This window comes from Bufo bufo, chromosome 4 (assembly GCF_905171765.1).
Source record: "Bufo bufo chromosome 4, aBufBuf1.1, whole genome shotgun sequence".
Taxonomy (NCBI): Eukaryota; Metazoa; Chordata; class Amphibia; order Anura; family Bufonidae; genus Bufo; species Bufo bufo.
The window spans coordinates 42,650,036-42,669,183 of NC_053392.1; the positions used below are offsets into that span (position 1 = coordinate 42,650,036).

General features: G+C 43.3%; 1 protein-coding gene across 1 annotated transcript in view; it reads right to left on the reverse strand.

The window, feature by feature from the left end:
* ELP3 (elongator acetyltransferase complex subunit 3) overlaps positions 1-19,148 on the reverse strand; it is a 154,493-nt gene that overhangs the window by 27,240 nt on the left and 108,105 nt on the right. The window contains exon 14 of the mRNA XM_040427150.1: positions 15,937-16,018. Within this exon, the coding sequence (XP_040283084.1) occupies positions 15,937-16,018 (82 nt within the window). The remainder of the gene's footprint in view (positions 1-15,936; positions 16,019-19,148) is intronic.

Here is a 19,148-nt window from a genome sequence, read left to right on the forward strand (position 1 = left end):
ACTTTCCAGCGTTTCCACCCTCGTGCCGATATGCTTCAGGTCAGCTTTAATCTCCTGCAGATCCTGAACCACTGGGGCCAGGGCTGCTGATAAAGCCTGCTGCAGGAACTGCCTGGATATCGGGGCAGCACTTTGTGATGTGGGGCCTGCTGTGTGCTCTGCAGCAGCCTCATCTTCTCCCTCCGAATCCCTGCCCCAGACATCTAGTTCCGGCAGCACCATCTTAGGACCGGCCGACACAGGAGCTGTAGTTTTCTTGTTGAGATATTTATCCATATCTGAGGCACCGCGCTCCGGTTTGCTGACTTCAGGTTTCTCTCTGGGTATATATCTACCGACTTTTCCCATTCTTGAGCAAATTAGACCGCTGAATTTACCAGTTAGCAGAGTGGTAAGGAGGAGAGCTCTCCTACATGCGTCCTGCTAGGTCTGCAGCCAGGCTCCGCCCCCTATAGTAGTTATATTCTTGTACATAGGAGCAGTATTATAGTAGTTATATTCTTGTACATAGGAGCAGTATTATAGTAGTTATATTCTTGTACATAGGAGCAGTATTATAGTAGTTATATTCTTGTACATAGGAGGCAGTATTATAGTAGTTAAATTTTTGTACATAGGAGCAGTATTATAGTAGTTATATTCTTGTACATCAGAGGCAGTATTATAGTAGTTATATTCCTGTACATAGGAGCAGTATTATAGTAGTTATATTCCTATACATAGGAGGCAGTATTATAGTAGTTATATTCTTGTACATAGGAGCAGTATTATAGTAGTTATAACCTTGTACATAGGAGCAGTATTATAGTAGTTATAACCTTGTACATAGGAGCAGTATTATAGCAGTTATATTCTTGTACATAGGAGGCAGTATTATAGTAGTTATATTCTTGTACATAGGAGCAGTATTATAGTAGTTATATTCTTGTACATAGGAGGCAGTATTATAGTAGTTATAGTCTTGTACATAGGAGCAGTATTATAGTAGTTATATTCTTGTACATAGGAGCAGTATTATAGTAGTTATATTCTTGTACATAGGAGCAGTATTATAGTAGTTATATTCTTGTACATAGGAGCAGTATTATAGTAGTTATATTCTTGTACATAGGGGCAGTATTATAGTAGTTATATTCTTGTACATAGGAGCAGTATTATAGTAGTTATATTCTTGTACATAGGAGCAGTATTATAGTAGTTATATTCTTGTACATAGGAGCAGTATTATAGTAGTTATATTCTTGTACATAGGAGCAGTATTATAGTAGTTATATTCTTGTACATAGGAGCAGTATTATAGTAGTTATATTCCTGTACATAGGAGCAGTATTATAGTAGTTATATTCCTATACATAGGAGGCAGTATTATAGTAGTTATATTCTTGTACATAGGAGCAGTATTATAGTAGTTATATTCTTGTACATAGGAGCAGTATTATAGTAGTTATATTCTTGTACATAGGAGCAGTATTATAGTAGTTATATTCTTGTACATAGGAGGCAGTATTATAGTAGTTAAATTTTTGTACATAGGAGCAGTATTATAGTAGTTATATTCTTGTACATCAGAGGCAGTATTATAGTAGTTATATTCCTGTACATAGGAGCAGTATTATAGTAGTTATATTCCTATACATAGGAGGCAGTATTATAGTAGTTATATTCTTGTACATAGGAGCAGTATTATAGTAGTTATAACCTTGTACATAGGAGCAGTATTATAGTAGTTATAACCTTGTACATAGGAGCAGTATTATAGCAGTTATATTCTTGTACATAGGAGGCAGTATTATAGTAGTTATATTCTTGTACATAGGAGCAGTATTATAGTAGTTATATTCTTTGTCAATTGTCTTTTTATTGAAAAGCATATCAAAAGAGATGTTTACATACATTGATGCACAAATCAGAGTTATTACAGACAAGTCTAAAGCGTACTTTGACAGTATAGTGCATAGTATACATATGACATATATAAAGTGCATGTCTTCAGAGCAAGGTCATCTAGAACCAACTAATTGACATTTGGTGTGTGACCTGATGTAGGTAGGTCAAACAAACATATAAAAAGGTGGGGAGGATGGGGGATGGGGGGGTGTCCTTAGAACTGGACAGATACGGTCTGAGGCTGTTAAGATAACCTTTGATGATTCCAAAGGGAGGAAGAAGGTTTAGCACCCTCCATTCTCACTAATGTGTCGTTCCTGTCTGGGGGGACATTTTCAAAGTTGTTTGTCTGTTGAAAATTGTTTAAGATGTTGGTGTACCATTCGCATATCTATATGTAATCCATGGGGCCCATAGCTTTTTGTGCTTCTCATGTGTCCTAAGTTCCCAGCCCGCTAGCTCTTCCATACGATGAACGTGATCTAGTTTGCTTAACCACTGAGAGGTGGTGGGGGGTTCTTTACTCAGCCACTTTTGGGGGATAAGTAGACGGGCAGCTTGAATCAAGTGTATAACAAGTTTGTTCCTTGATGGCGATAGTTCTTTTGTTGGAAGCCATAAAAGAACCAACTCTGGGGTTAATGTCAGGTTAGTGTTTAGAATTTCATTAATGGTCCGAGAGACGTCATCCCAGTATCCTCTTATTTTAGAACAGGACCAAAAAATGTGTAGAAGAGTGCCACTCTCTTCCCCACACCTCCAACACCTGTCATGATCACTCAGACCACTAAGAAATAGTTGTTTAGGGGTGAGGTACCACTGTGTGAGGACCTTATATGAGTGCTCTTGGATCTTCACGCAGCGGGGGAAGCCATGCGAGTGTGCGTGCATACGGAGAATATCTGTCTCCGAAAAGGTAACCTTAAGGTCATTAGCCCAGGTGTGGACATATTGTGGAGTAATGCGACGTTGTGGTGAGATCAAGGCCAAATATATAGTGGATATCAATTTGCGTTGAGGGGAAGGGGGGGTTGCTAATTTTTCAAACCATGTCGGGGTCATTACACATGACTTCTGAGTAGTTAGTTGTTTCCCAGCAGATTTTATAGTTATTAGGTCTAGAAAGTTAAATGTACTCCAGGCTAAGCTAAGGGGATGTTGATCCGGTAAAGTGCCGTTTACCTTTCCTATAAAGTCAGCTGTGGAGAAATCTCTTAATCTGTGCCAAATCTGCGAGACCTGAGATCCTGGGGGCTGAATCGAGTGTGGTATGAGATCTGCTGGCATTATACTAGGGGGGTTCTGTAGGAGCCCATGTGTCTTGTTGAGCTGTTTAATGACCAGGCTAGTGCCCTTTAAGAGGACATGTGAATGGAGTGATGCATTTGCCTGACCCCATAGTGCTGCTTTCTGTGGTTGGGTGAGCTGCATTAGTTCCAGTTCCGTGCCCAATGTGCGGTAGGCAGGGGAATAAAGCTGCAACCACCTCCTCAGGTGTATGGCCCTGTAATATGTTTGGACATCCGGCAGTGCTATACCTCCATGACCACGCCCCAGTATCAGCCTCTGGTGAGGAGCCCTAGCCTTCTTGCCGCCCCATAGGTAAGTCATAAAAAGCCTGCGAATCCTTGTAAAATATGAGTTAGGTAAAAATATTGGCAACATCTGTAGTACGTACATAATTTTTGGGAGGACAAACGCTTTTAGTATATTCTTCCTTCCCATCCAAGAGGAATAAGGGAGGCGTAGCGATTGGAGCAGGTTTTGGACCTCTGATATTAGGGGAGTATAATTAAGCCGGAATAAATCTTCCGTGCAGGCGGAAATCCTAACTCCTAGGTAGGAAACACAGGAGGACTGCCATTTAAATGGTGTATTTGATTTCAAAATGGCTATGGAGCTCGCCGGAGCATTAACGTTTAAAGCTTCTGACTTGGTATAATTCATTTTGTAGTTTGACAGCCTACCATACTCTTTAAACAGTGTCAAAAGATGCGGGAAGGCCTCGACCGGGTTAGAAACCATGATCAGTAGATCGTCAGCATATGCCACGTTAATGTATTCTATGGTGTCATTTTCTGTTTTCACACCACGTATATTTACATGGTCTCTAATGGCCTGAAGAAGGGTCTCCATGACCAATATATATAAGGCAGGAGATAGGGGGCAGCCCTGACGTGTCCCGTTGCGAATAGGGAAGGATGGGGACAATGTGCCATTGACCCTGATTCTAGCACTCGGATCCTTGTACAATGACATGACTGCCTCCTGAAATCTCGTCAGGATTCCAAACCTCAGTAGAGTCCTCCTCATAAATTCCCAGCTCACCCGGTCGAAGGCCTTCTCCGCATCCACACTGAGCAGCGCCAAGGGGAGGTTTTTCTTTTTGGCCCACTGTATTGCTGTGATCAACCTACAGGAATTATGATTCCCTTCCCTCCCTGGAACAAAGCCAGATTGGTCAGGGTGGATAAGTTTAGGAAGTAGATTTCCCAGACGTGTCGCCAGAAGGTTGGCCCATATTTTTATATCTACGTTAAGTAACGAGATTGGCCTAAAACTACCGCAGAGAAGGGGATCTTTCCCCGGTTTGGGGAGGATGGTTACCGTGGCCTCCAGTGATTGTTTATGAAGGGTTTCACCATTTAGGAGTGCATTGCACCACGTTACCAGGTGGGGTATTAATATATCTGAGAATTTTTTATAATAGCCCACTGGAAAGCCATCTGGGCCAGGACTTTTCCCCATGGGCATAGAGGCTAGTAACTTTTTCACTTCTAGTTCGGTGACTGGCTCTAATAAGGTGTCACTTTCTTGGGAGGTTATCTGGGGTAGATTGAGGCCTTTCAAAAACAAGTCTGTTGCTTCTGGTATTGATGGATCTGGGTGATTAGGGTCTGACAGGCCGTATAGTTGCTTATAGAATTTTTGAAATTCTTCTGCAATGTCAGCTGTTTTATGCAGCATATTTCCAGTACTGGATTTGATATTGGGTATGAACATGGACTCTTTCCTTTGTTTAATAAGGGAGGACGTCAGTTTAGAACCTTTATCCCCGTGTGAGTAGTGTTTAAATTGGGCATATTGATAAGCCTTTGCGTTTTGAATGTTTAAATGGTCTTTTAGTTGTGATCTTAGCTGGGTCAGTTCAGTCTGGACTTTTATTGCTCTAGACCGTTTATGGACCGCTTCTTTATCTGCTATCTGAACCAAGAGATCGTGTAGGATCTTTTGTTTCTCTTTTTTAACCCTACTACCTAAGGCTATTAACTCTCCCCGGATAACCACCTTGTGCGTCTCCCACAGTGTCGTCTGGGGCATACCTGGTGTCGCATTATCTATAAAGAAGTCCTTTAATTTTTGCTCCAGGATTGAGGTATCTGCTTGTCTATCTAGCAGCGTCTCGTTTAAGCGCCACTGTCTAACTGAGGCAGGCAAGCTGGAAAATCTGAGGGCAGCAGAGACTGGGGCGTGGTCAGAGACGGACACAACACCTATGTCAGCCGAGTCCACCATATCCACGGCATTGCTTGACAGTAGGATATAGTCTAACCTCTTATGTGATTTGTGTGGGGCCGAGAAGAAGGTGAAGTTCCTAGTATCTGGGTGGGCTAGTCGCCAGACGTCCAGCAGATGCATGTCTGATATGTACCTATTGATGCACCCCAGTGCTGATTGGGTCAATTGGGAGGAGCCGTCAGAAGCATCAATCAAAGGATTCAGTGTGACATTGAGGTCTCCCCCAATCAATCTGATCCCCTCTGCAAACAGATCTAGTTTACTTAGTGTGATCTTGATCCATTGTTTCTGGCCACGGTTAGGGCTGTACAAACTAGCGAGTGTGACCTTTTGTGTACCTATGAGGCCTTTCACGAAAATGAAGCGGCCCTCAGGGTCCGTCAGGGTAGATATCAATGTAAATGGTACTTTTCTAGAAATTGCAATACCCACTCCTCTTTTTGCTTTCTCAAAGGCACTGAAATACCAGTGTTGGAAGTATGGGTTCTGAATTTTAGGTACATTTGTTTCTCTAAAATGCAGCTCCTGAAAGAAGCAAATATCTGTATTGTTCTTTTTTAGCAGACGGATGACCTGAGAGCGCTTTTGTGGGGTGTTAAAGCCCCTTACATTGTACGTTGTACATTTAATTGACGACATCATTGAGAAAATGGGGTGACTTTGGAACCGGAGAACTCCAGTTATTCACATCGACCGTATCTAGGGAGTGAACAAGTAACATCACAACTAAAGTTTCTGTCAACATGACAAGTATAACAGTGCAATGACTCCCATGCCAGCAACACCGCAGCAGGTCACTTAGCTGCAGTGAAGCGGGCACGAGCAGCCATTTAATCAGGCACATGTACCAGGTCTGTGCCAAGATAACCCTGGTAGGTAGGGGGGGTACAAAGTGGAACCATATCTTCATAATGGTGTCCACATTGCGCCACCTGCTGAACTGGTGCGGGATAGCACCTTACATATTATGGTCTAGGTTGAATGCAGTAAAATAACATTGCAAAGCAGCATGTCTGCTCTGCAGATTACAACAAGAACGGGAACAATTCAGGACTCATGACAGACAGGTATACTTGCAGACTTAAGATGTGATATAATCAAGTAAGAACCTGTCCCTCTATGATGTCTGTGGAGAACTTCATCTGAGGTAAGATAACTCCTCTGTATAGTCTCTAGGACTTCAAGTGTCTCTTGATCTGTGCTGGTTCCTCTTCTTCTGTGGAGCTTTAAGCCATCCTGAGGCCTCTGGGAGATCTGGCAGCTGTGTTCCAATCTCAGCAGACGGCAGCCATGATGGTACATCTAGTGGATCTGTTTGCAGCAGCTCCCAGGCCGCCTGGAGATCTTGTGGCAGGCGAATGGTGCAGCGCTTCCCATCTACAGCAAATGTGAGGCCGAAGGGGAATAGCCATTTATATGGCACCTTGTGATGGCGCAGATGGTCAGTGAGGGGCCGCAGCGCCCTCCTTTTATTCAATGTGGAGGATGCCAGGTCCTGGTAGATAGAGATTTTAGCCCCCTCATATATGATCTCCTTCATATTTCTGGCAGCTTGCATTAGGGCAGCAGTGTCCACATACCTCAGGAGACCGCATACCACGTCTCTGGGGTTCTCTCTCTCTTTTGGCTTCGGCCTGAGCGCTCTATGGATTCTTTCTATTTGAATCTCGGCCGCTCTGGAGCTTCCCAGGAGCAGGGAGAAGATGGCGCCGGCAGCTTCTGGTAAGCCTTCATGTGGGGTGCTTTCAGGCAGGCCGCGGATCCGGAGGTTTTTCCTCCTATTCCGATTCTCCTGGTCTTCTATGAGGGAGTATGCAGTGTCCAGTGAGGCTGCCAGAGCCATGGTGGTATCGCTTGCAGCTCTGATGTAATTCGAGATGGACGCCTGGTTACTTTCCAGCGTTTCCACCCTCGTGCCGATGCTTCAGGTCAGCTTTAATCTCCTGCAGATCCTGAACCACTGGGGCCAGGGCTGCTGATAAAGCCTGCTGCAGGAACTGCCTGGATATCGGGGCAGCACTTTGTGATGTGGGGCCTGCTGTGTGCTCTGCAGCAGCCTCATCTTCTCCCTCCGAATCCCTGCCCCAGACATCTAGTTCCGGCAGCACCATCTTAGGACCGGCCGACACAGGAGCTGTAGTTTTCTTGTTGAGATATTTATCCATATCTGAGGCACCGCGCTCCGGTTTGCTGACTTCAGGTTTCTCTCTGGGTATATATCTACCGACTTTTCCCATTCTTGAGCAAATTAGACCGCTGAATTTACCAGTTAGCAGAGTGGTAAGGAGGAGAGCTCTCCTACATGCGTCCTGCTAGGTCTGCAGCCAGGCTCCGCCCCCTATAGTAGTTATATTCTTGTACATAGGAGCAGTATTATAGTAGTTATATTCTTGTACATAGGAGGCAGTATTATAGTAGTTAAATTTTTGTACATAGGAGCAGTATTATAGTAGTTATATTCTTGTACATCAGAGGCAGTATTATAGTAGTTATATTCCTGTACATAGGAGCAGTATTATAGTAGTTATATTCCTATACATAGGAGGCAGTATTATAGTAGTTATATTCTTGTACATAGGAGCAGTATTATAGTAGTTATAACCTTGTACATAGGAGCAGTATTATAGTAGTTATAACCTTGTACATAGGAGCAGTATTATAGCAGTTATATTCTTGTACATAGGAGGCAGTATTATAGTAGTTATATTCTTGTACATAGGAGCAGTATTATAGTAGTTATATTCTTGTACATAGGAGCAGTATTATAGTAGTTATATTCTTGTACATAGGAGGCAGTATTATAGTAGTTATAGTCTTGTACATAAGAGCAGTATTATAGTAGTTATATTCTTGTACATAGGAGCAGTATTATAGTAGTTATATTCTTGTACATAGGAGCAGTATTATAGTAGTTATATTCTTGTACATAGGAGCAGTATTATAGTAGTTATATTCTTGTACATAGGAGCAGTATTATAGTAGTTATATTCTTGTACATAGGAGCAGTATTATAGTAGTTATATTCCTGTACATAGGAGCAGTATTATAGTAGTTATATTCCTATACATAGGAGGCAGTATTATAGTAGTTATATTCTTGTACATAGGAGCAGTATTATAGTAGTTATATTCTTGTACATAGGAGCAGTATTATAGTAGTTATATTCTTGTACATAGGAGCAGTATTATAGTAGTTATATTCTTGTAAATAGGAATCAGTATTATAGTAGTTCTATTCTTGTTCATAGGAGCAGTATTATAGTAGTTATATTCTTGTACATAGGTGGCAGTATTATAGTAGTTATATTCTTGTACATAGGAGCAGTATTATAGTAGCTATATTCTTGTACATAGGAGCAGTATTATAGTAGTTATATTCTTGTACATAGGAGCAGTATTATAGTAGTTATATTCTTGTACATAGGAGCAGTATTATAGTAGTTATATTCTTGTAAATAGGAATCAGTATTATAGTAGTTATATTCTTGTTCATAGGAGCAGTATTATAGTAGTTATATTCTTGAACATAGGAATCAGTATTATAGTAGTTATATTCTTGTTCATAGGAATCAGTATTATAGTAGTTATATTCTTGTTCATAGGAGCAGTATTATAGTAGTTATATTCCTGTACATAGGAGGCAGTATTATAGTAGATATATTCTTGTAAATAGGAATCAGTATTATAGTAGTTATATTCTGGTACATATGAGCAGTATAATAGTAGTTATATTCTGGTACATATGAGCAGTATTATAGTAGTTATATTCTTGTACATAGGAGCAGTATTATAGTAGTTATATTCTTGTACATAGGAGCAGTATTATAATAGTTATATTCTTGTACATAGAAGCAATAAGGAGGTTTTTGTATAACTTACCAGTAAAATCTCTCTCGCTCTTCATTGGGGGACACAGGAACCATGGTATAGCTATGTCCTCTAGGAGGCGTTGACACTAGATAAAGCTGTTAGCTCCTCCCCTGGCAGCTATACCCCCTCCAGCCTGGAGAGAGAGCTTCAGTTTGTGTACAAGTAGTAGGAGAAGCAAGCCAACCAAGAAAAAACATGGAACACCAACCATGCCGAAAAAACCAACGGGGTTCTAATCGGCAACAGCCACAGCTGTGGTTGAACAACAATACTGGGTGGGTGCTGTGTCCCCCAATGAAGAGCGAGAAAGAGATTTTACTGGTAAGTTATACAAAAACCTCCTTTTCTCGCCCATATTCATTAGGGGACACAGGAACCATGGGGTGTCCCCAGGGAGGGAAAAAAAAACACAGACCCATTGAAACAAGCGTCCCTGAAGGCATCTAAGAAACTGCCGCCTGCAAGACCATGCGGCCTAAGATAGCGTCCGCCGATGCATATGTGTGCACCTGGTAAAATTTTGTGAATGTATGTAAGGAGGACCAAGTAGCTGCCTTACACAACTGTGCAGCCGAAGCGCGATTCCTCCGAGACCAAGATGCGCCCACCGCTCTGGTGGAGTGAGCCGTGACACCTAGGGGCGAAACCCTGTCCCGGGCGCAGTAAGCCTCCGCAATTGCAGCCCGAATCCAACGTGCGATTGCCACCTTGGAGGCCGCGAATCCCTTGCGAGGAACCTCCGGAATGACAAAAAGGGAGTCCGTACGGCGGAAGGGAGCGGAGGCTGCCAAATAGATCTTCAGAGCTCTGACAACATCCAAATGGTGCAATTCCTTTTCCTTAAGGTGTGAAGGAGAGGGACACAGGGACACAATTTCCTCGTTGATATCGAAGTCAGTGACCACCTTCGGAAGAAAGGAAGGAACGGGCCAGAGAACCGCCGCCAACTCAGACACCCGTCTGATGGAAGTGATAGCTACAAGGAAAACTACCTTCCAGGACAGGAGTCGGAGAGAAATCTCCCACAGGGGCTCGAAGGGGGAAGCCTGGAGCGCTAAGTGGACTAAATTCAGATCCCAAGGTGGTAAAGGAGGACGGTACGAAGGAACCGTATGTGCCACTCCCTGAAGAAAAGCCCTTACAGGCCCGAGGGGGGCCAGAAAAAAATGGAAAGAGCCGAGACCTGACCCTTCAAAGAGCTAAGGGCCAGACCAAGGTCCAACCCCGATTGAAGAAAGGACAGGACCGTGGGGAGAGAAAAACGAAGAGGAGGAATGTTTCGGCTCGCACAGAAATCCAGGAAGGACCTCCAGGTCCTGTAATAGATCCTGGACGAAGCAGGCTTCCTAGCCTGAATCATAGTGGGGATAACATCCACCGAAAAACCTCTTCGCTTTATAATGGCGGTTTCAATAGCCACGCCGTCAAACAAAGAGACCTTAAATGCTGATGGAAGACCGGTCCCTGCGAAAGCAGGTCTCTGAGTGGCAGTGACCAAGGAATGTCTCCCAGAAGGAGAACGAGGTCAGCGTACCACGTGCGACGGGGCCAATCTGGGGCGACGAGGATCGTCGGAATGCCCTCCATCCTGATTTTCCTTAGAACTCTGGGCAGGAAGGGCAACGGGGGAAACACATAAAGGAGGGAGAACCCCTGCCAAGCGGAGATCAGGGTGTCCATGCCGCAAGCTTCCGGATCCCTTGCCCTGGAGAGGAAGGTGGGAAGCTTCCGATTGAGCCTTGAGGCCATCAAGTCCACGTCGGGGCGACCCCAATGGAGACAGATCGTACTCAACCGGATCTATCGTGGTCCTGCTGAGGAAGTCAGCGCTCCAGTTCTCCACACCCGGGATGTAGATCGCTGAAATTGCCGGTACATGGGCCTCCACCCACCGTAAGATCTTGGCAGATCCCTGCATCACCGCGAGGCTGCGTGTTCCCCCCTGGTGGTTGATGTACGCCACCGCCGTGGCGTTGTCCAACTGGACTCTGACAGGGAGACCCTTCTGGAGGTGGGTCCAGTGCCGGAGGGACAGAAGAATCGCCCTGAGCTCCAGGACATTGATCGTGAGCTTGGACTTCGACGGAGACAATGTGCCTTGGACTGTCTTGGGAGGGAACACTCCTACCCAACCCAGAAGACTGGCGTCGGTGGTAACAACCGTCCAGGATATCGGAAGGAAAGACGTCCTGGAAGAGGAGAAGGTGGCCCCCCACCCTGTTGGGTGGGGGCGCACCTTCAGGTTGAGGACTGCTTAGCCGCAGGAGGTCGAGCGGCCTGAGGTCTGGGACGCCAAGAGGGCTGTGCCCGAAAGGACGGTTTCTTATATCGATCTTGAGAAGCAAACCCACCTCCCCCAGCGGAAGAGCCCGTCATGGGGCGGGAACCAGTGAATCAACTAAAGGGCCTGCCACGTGAGAAGCCCCTAACATGAGAGGCCCTCTTGACTCTAAGCTGTGGAAGATGGGTGCTCTTGCCTTGAAATAATTCCATCCAGCCGAGAACCAAAAAACGGGCGCCGGTAAAGGAAAGTCCGACTAAAGAACGCTAGGAAGTCGCCAAAGCTCACGGCGTAAGGTGACTGCAAGCGCCGAAGAGCGCGCGATGAGGGCGCCAGCGTCCAAGGACGCCTGGCAGAGGAACTTCCCTACCTGGATTATCAGCTGCGCAAAGGATCGGAGATCCTGAGCAGGGACCTCGGATACCAAGTCCTGGTCCAGCTGGTTAACCCACTCAGAGATAGTCTTCGCCACCCACGCGGAGGCGAACACGGGCCTAAGTGCTGACCCTGTAGCAGCAAAGAGGGACTTTGTCAAGGATTCCATCTGACGATCTTCAGCTGACTGAAGGGAGGATCCATCGGCTATGCTATAGGAATAGCCGTATTTTTGGCGAGCCGCGGCACTGGTGGGTCCACCTTAGGAGGGGATGCCCACGTGGAAACACAATCCGCTGGAAAAGGATATAGGATGTCCAGTTATTTGGGGGCGGAAAAACGCATGTCTGGGTGATCCCAAGCCTTGGAAACCACTGCCTAAAAATCATTATGGCGAGGAAACACCTTTGAGGCCTGTCTTGGACAGAAGAAGGATACCCCCTGTTGGTCAGTGGGGGAAGGGGGGGGGATATCGTCCTGCACCTGGAAGGTGTCACGGATGGCAGCAATGAGGCTATCCACAGTGGAGGCCAACTTAGACGGCTGCTCCGTATCCATATCCAAATAAGAATTCTCATCCTCACCTTCGGACGGCGCGTCCCCAGGAGAAGAAAAACCTGAGTGAGACCGTACACGTGGTGAAGAGGGAGATGCGTCAGAGGAAGAAACATGGTCTACTCTGGAACGCTTTTGTGAATGACGTGCACTGACGGAATCACCGGGGGGAAGTGACCTAGGGGGGTCGCCCGAGCAAGAAGCTCTGGAGGGTACATCTAAGGGAGGTCCAGCCTGCGCTGGTGGCGGATTCCTAACCAAGCGACCCACTATATAGATGGGGTGGATTGGGAGATTTGAGCAAGGTTTTCCACCACCTAAGAGAGCGTTCTGGCCCAATCGGGTAACTCAGATGCCAGAGGGGGAGCAGTGGTATGGGCTAAAGGGAGGGGGTCCCTGCCTGGGCGTCTGACAAGCAGTGCAGACAGAATCCTGTTGCCCGCAAGGGAATTTTGCCTGACATAGCGCAGGCATAATGGACAGCTATTGGCCGCGGAAGAACCACAGAGGGATCAGACATGGTGTATTCAGAAGATACCTGAGGCTAGAGGGATACAGGGACCTGAGGAGAGGAGCAACAGCTCTTACCGGAACAAGGAGACGCCGTCCGAGAGTGTCTGGGGAGAACTGGCTGAGTGCTCAGGGGGGAAGAGAAGGCCCCGTCCCCTCAGGTCCTGGATCCCTGCCCAGAGCCGCTGCGATGTGGGCGCGTCCATTAATCCACGCATTGACGAAATAACGCTAGCTGTGTCCTCTTGTTCAGGGGCGGCGCCAAAAAACAGGCTACCGCCTGTTTGTATCATTGAGAGTAGTATGGTCGCCGGCCCTTGTCTCGGAATTGCGCTGTAAGCGCTCGCCGTCTGTGTCTCAGCGCTGCTGAGGAAGTACAGGCTGCCGCTGCTGAATAATAAAGTCACCCCACCGGTCTTCTTACAGGTTGGAGATACGCTATGGTGCCCCTTCCATGGGAGGGAGGTAGAGAATAGTATAGCCAGGGTGGGTGGGCGGCGGGCGGAAAGAGGGGGGAAGTGCGACGGCCTGGAGCAGGCATCTACTTATCTGTCCAGCCGCCTTCTTCACCCTTCCTCTTCTCCAGCAGGGTCACCCCTTCAGCTACTGGCACCGCAGTGGCAGGAAGCTGGAAGAGGGACTTGGACGGGTGACCCCTTGGCTGGTGGGATGCAGGGGAGCGAGGCTGCCCTGGTCCACCTTGTAATCTTGTGGGGGAGGAGGCAGCGTGGCGGATCAACGCTGGCATGCTCCCCGGGAGAACAGGGAGGCGAGGCGACCACTGTTTCCCACCTGAAAGAAAGAAAAAAATAAACTAAAATAAAAAATCTTCAGGAGCTACCCTGCAGGTCTTGCCTCCTATTGACACTAGAAAAAACTGAAGCTCTCTCTCCAGGCTGGAGGGGGTATAGCTGCCAGGGGAGGAGCTAACAGCTTTTACTAGTGTCAACGCCTCCTAGAGGACATAGCTATACCCACGGTTCCTGTGTCCCCCAATGAATATGGGCGAGAAATTATAATAGTTATATTCTTGTACATAGGAGCAGTATTATAGTAGTTATATTCTTGTACATAGGAGGCAGTATTATAGTAGTTATAGTCTTGTACATAGGAGCAGTATTATAGCAGTTATATTCTTGTACATAGGAGGCAGTATTATAGTAGTTATATTCCTGTACATAGGAGACAGTATTATAGTAGTTATATTCTTGTACATAGGAGGCAGTATTATAGTAGTTATATTCTTGTACATAGGAGCAGTATTATAGCAGTTATATTCTTGTACATAGGAGCAGTATTACAGTAGTTATATTCTTGTACATAGGAGAAGTATTATAGTAGTTATATTCTTGTACATAGGAGCAGTATTATAGTAGTTATATTCTTGTACATAGGAGCAGTATTATAGTAGTTATATTCTTGTACATAGGAGCAGTATTATAGTAGTTATATTCTTGTACATAGGAGCAGTATTATAGTAGTTATATTCTTGTACATAGGAGCAGTATTATAGTAGTTATAGTCTTGTACATAGGAGCAGTATTATAGTAGTTATATTCTTGTACATACTAGCAGAATTATAATAGTTATATTCTTGTACATAGGAGCAGTATTATAGTAGTTATATTCTTGTACATATAAGCAGTATTATAGTAGTTATATTCTTGTACATAGGAGGCAGTATTATAGTAGTTATATTCTTATACATAGGAGCAGTATTATAGTAGTTATATTCTTGTACATAGGAGGCAGTATTATAGTAGTTATATTCTTGTACATACTAGCAGAATTATAATAGTTATATTCTTGTACATAGGAGCAGTATTATAGTAGTTATATTCTTGTACATATAAGCAGTATTATAGTAGTTATATTCTTGTACATAGGAGGCAGTATTATAGTAGTTATATTCTTGTACATAGGAGCAGTATTATAGTAGTTATATTCTTGTACATAGGAGCAGTATTATAGTAGTTATATTCTTGTACATAGGAGCAGTATTATAGTAGTTATATTCTTGTACATAGGAGGCAGTATTATAGTAGTTATATTCTTGTACATAGGAGGCAGTATTATAGTAGTTATATTCTTGTACATAGGAGCAGTATTATAGTAGTTATATTCTTGTACATAGGAGCAGTGTTATAGTAGTTATATTCTTGTACACAGGAGCAGTATTATAGTAGTTATATTCTTGTACACAGGAGCAGTATTATAGTAGTTATATTCTTGTACACAGGAGCAGTATTATAGTAGTTATTTTCTTGTACACAGGAGCAGTATTATAGTAGTTATATTCTTGTACATAGGAGCAGTATTATAGTAGTTATATTCTTGTAGATAGGAGCAGTATTATAGTAGTTATATTCTTGTACATAGGAGGCAGTATTATAGTAGTTATATTCCTGTACATAGGAGGCAGTATTATAGTAGTTATATTCCTGTACATAGGAGCAGTATTATAGCAGTTATATTCTTGTACATAGTAGCAGAATTATAATAGTTATATTCTTGTACATAGGAGCATGGTACAAGCAAGCATGGTACAGTACTTGTAACTGTTTAACTAGTATTAATAGTATTGTCTGTGTGCACTTGTAACACAGCAGCCACCCCTTCGTGAATTATATGTGTGCGAGTGGATGTTCATCAGTGTACTCGGAATTTACGACTTCCCTCATATAACACTGCTGCTTGTCTGCATTATGCTGGGGACTGTTACTATATCCTGCCATTGTATCAGTAAGTGTAGCCTCTTTCATTCACCATTGACTAACTATGGCTTTAGAAGATTTCTTTTAAAAAGCAAAAAATCATAACTAGAGTTTCTAAAGGGCCCATCGTAGCTCCAGGTACCATACCTGTCCGCCGATTGCGGAGTACATCGAAGAAAAGAATACATTACATACATTATATAATATCAAATTACAAGATACTAACCGGAAATGACAGCTATTTTTAAGGATCCATGCTCTTCTCTTGCTATACGTTCAGCCTCCTCCATCAATAACATCCCAAAACCCTGTACACAAAGAAGTGGAACAAATTACACTTCTGCAACCTCTGCCATAGGGGGCAGTATTATAGTAGATAACCAGGAGGTAAGTGTTCTCAATAAGAAGCTAAACACAAGAACAAGGGGGCACAATCTGAAGTTATAGTCTTGTATATAGGAGGCAGTATTATAGTAGTAATATTCTTGCACATAGGAGCAGTATTATAGTAGTTATATTCTTGTACATAGGAGGCAGTATTATAGTAGTTATATTCTTGTACATAGGAGGCAGTATTATAGTAGTTATATTCTTGTACATAGGAGGCAGTATTATAGTAGTTATATTCTTGTACATAGGAGCAGTATTATAGTAGTTATATTCTTGTACATAGCAGCAGTATTATAGTAGTTATATTCTTGTATATAGGAGACAGTATTCTAGTAGTTATATTCTTGTACATAGGAGGCAGTATTATAGGGGTTATATTCTTGTACATAGGAGGCAGTATTATAGTAGTTATATTCTTGTGCATAGGAGGCAGTATTATAGTAGTTATATTCTTGTACATAGGAGGCAGTATTATAGAAGTTATATTCTTGTACGTAGGAGGCAGTATTATAGTAGTTATATTCTTGTACATGGGAGCAGTATTATAGTAGTTATATTCTTGTACATAGGAGGCAGTATTATAGAAGTTATATTCTTGTACATAGGAGGCAGTATTATAGTAGTTATATTCTTGTACATAGGAGGCAGTATTATAGTAGTTATATTCTTGTACGTAGGAGGCAGTATTATAGAAGTTATATTCTTGTACGTAGGAGGCAGTATTATAGTAGTTAAATTCTTGTACATAGGAGGCAGTATTATAGTAGTTATATTCTTGTACATAGGAGCAGTATTATAGTAGTTATATTCTTGTACATAGGAGCAGTATTATAGTAGTTATATTCTTGTACATAGGAGCAGTATTATAGTAGTTATATTCTTGTACATAGGAGCAGTATTATAGTAGTTATATTCTTGTACATAGGAGGCAGTATTATAGTAGTTATATTCTTGTACATAGGAGGCAGTATTATAGTAGTTATATTCTTGTACATAGGAGGCAGTATTATAGTAGTTATATTCTTGTACATAGGAGCAGTATTATAGTAGTTATATTCTTGTACATAGGAGCAGTATTATACTAGTTATATTCTTGTACATAGGAGCAGTATTATAGTAGTTATATTCTTGTAGATAGGAGCAGTATTATAGTAGTTATATTCTTTTACATAGGAGGCAGTATTATAGTAGTTATATTCTTGTACATAGGAGCAGTATTATAGTGGTTATATTCTTGTCGATAGGAGCAGTATTATAGTAGTTATATTCTTGTACATAGGAGCAGTATTACAGCAGTTATATTCTTGTACATAGGAGGCAGTATAATAGTAGTTATATTCTTGTACATAGGAGGCAGTATTATAGTAGTTATATTCTTGTACATAGGAACAGTACTATAGTAGTTATATTCTTGTACATAGGAGGCAGTATTATAGTAGTTATATTCTTTGTCAATTGTCTTTTTATTGAAAAGCATATCAAAAGAGATGTTTACATACATTGATGCACAAATCAGAGTTATTACAGACAAGTCTAAAGCGTACTTTGACAGTATAGTGCATAGTATACATATGACATATATAAAGTGCATGTCTTCAGAGCAAGGTCATCTAGAACCAACTAATTGACATTTGGTGTGTGACCTGATGTAGGTAGGTCAAACAAACATATAAAAAGGGGGGGGGGGGGAGGGGGGATGGGGGGGGGGGGTGTCCTTAGAACTGGACAGATACGGTCTGAGGCTGTTAAGATAACCTTTGATGATTCCAAAGGGAGGAAGAAGGTTTAGCACCCTCCATTCTCACTAATGTGTCGTTCCTGTCTGCGGGGACATTTTCAAAGTTGTTTGTCTGTTGAAAATTGTTTAAGATGTTGGTGTACCATTCGCGTATCTATATGTAATCCATGGGGCCCATAGCTTTTTGTGCTTCTCATGTGCCCTAAGTTCCCAGCCCGCTAGCTCTTCCATACGATGAACATGATCTAGTTTGCTTAACCACTGAGAGGTGGTGGGGGGTTCTTTACTCAGCCACTTTTGGGGGATAAGTAGACGGGCAGCTTGAATCAAGTGTATAACAAGTTTGTTCCTTGATGGCGATAGTTCTTTTGTTGGAAGCCATAAAAGAACCAACTCTGGGGTTAATGTCAGGTTAGTGTTTAGAATTTCATTAATGGTCCGAGAGACGTCATCCCAGTATCCTCTTATTTTAGAACAGGACCAAAAAATGTGTAGAAGAGTGCCACTCTCTTCCCCACACCTCCAACACCTGTCATGATCACTCAGACCACTAAGAAATAGTTGTTTAGGGGTGAGGTACCACTGTGTGAGGACCTTATATGAGTGCTCTTGGATCTTCACGCAGCGGGAGAAGCCATGCGAGTGTGCGTGCATACGGAGAATATCTGTCTCCGAAAAGGTAACCTTAAGGTCATTAGCCCAGGTGTGGACATATTGTGGAGTAATGCGACGTTGTGGTGAGATCAAGGCCAAATATATAGTGGATATCAATTTGCGTTGAGGGGAAGGGGGGGTTGCTAATTTTTCAAACCATGTCGGGGTCATTACACATGACTTCTGAGTAGTTAGTTGTTTCCCAGCAGATTTTATAGTTATTAGGTCTAGAAAGTTAAATGTACTCCAGGCTAAGCTAAGGGGATGTTGATCCGGTAAAGTGCCGTTTACCTTTCCTATAAAGTCAGCTGTGGAGAAATCTCTTAATCTGTGCCAAATCTGTGAGACCTGAGATCCTGGAGGCTGAATCGAGTGTGGTATGAGATCTGCTGGCATTATACTAGGGGGGTTCTGTAGGAGCCCATGTGTCTTGTTGAGCTGTTTAATGACCAGGCTAGTGCCCTTTAAGAGGACATGTGAATGGAGTGATGCATTTGCCTGACCCCATAGTGCTGCTTTCTGTGGTTGGGTGAGCTGCATTAGTTCCAGTTCCGTGCCCAATGTGCGGTAGACAGGGGAATAAAGCTGCAACCACCTCCTCAGGTGAATAGCCCTGTAATATGTTTGGACATCCGGCAGTGCTATGCCTCCATGAC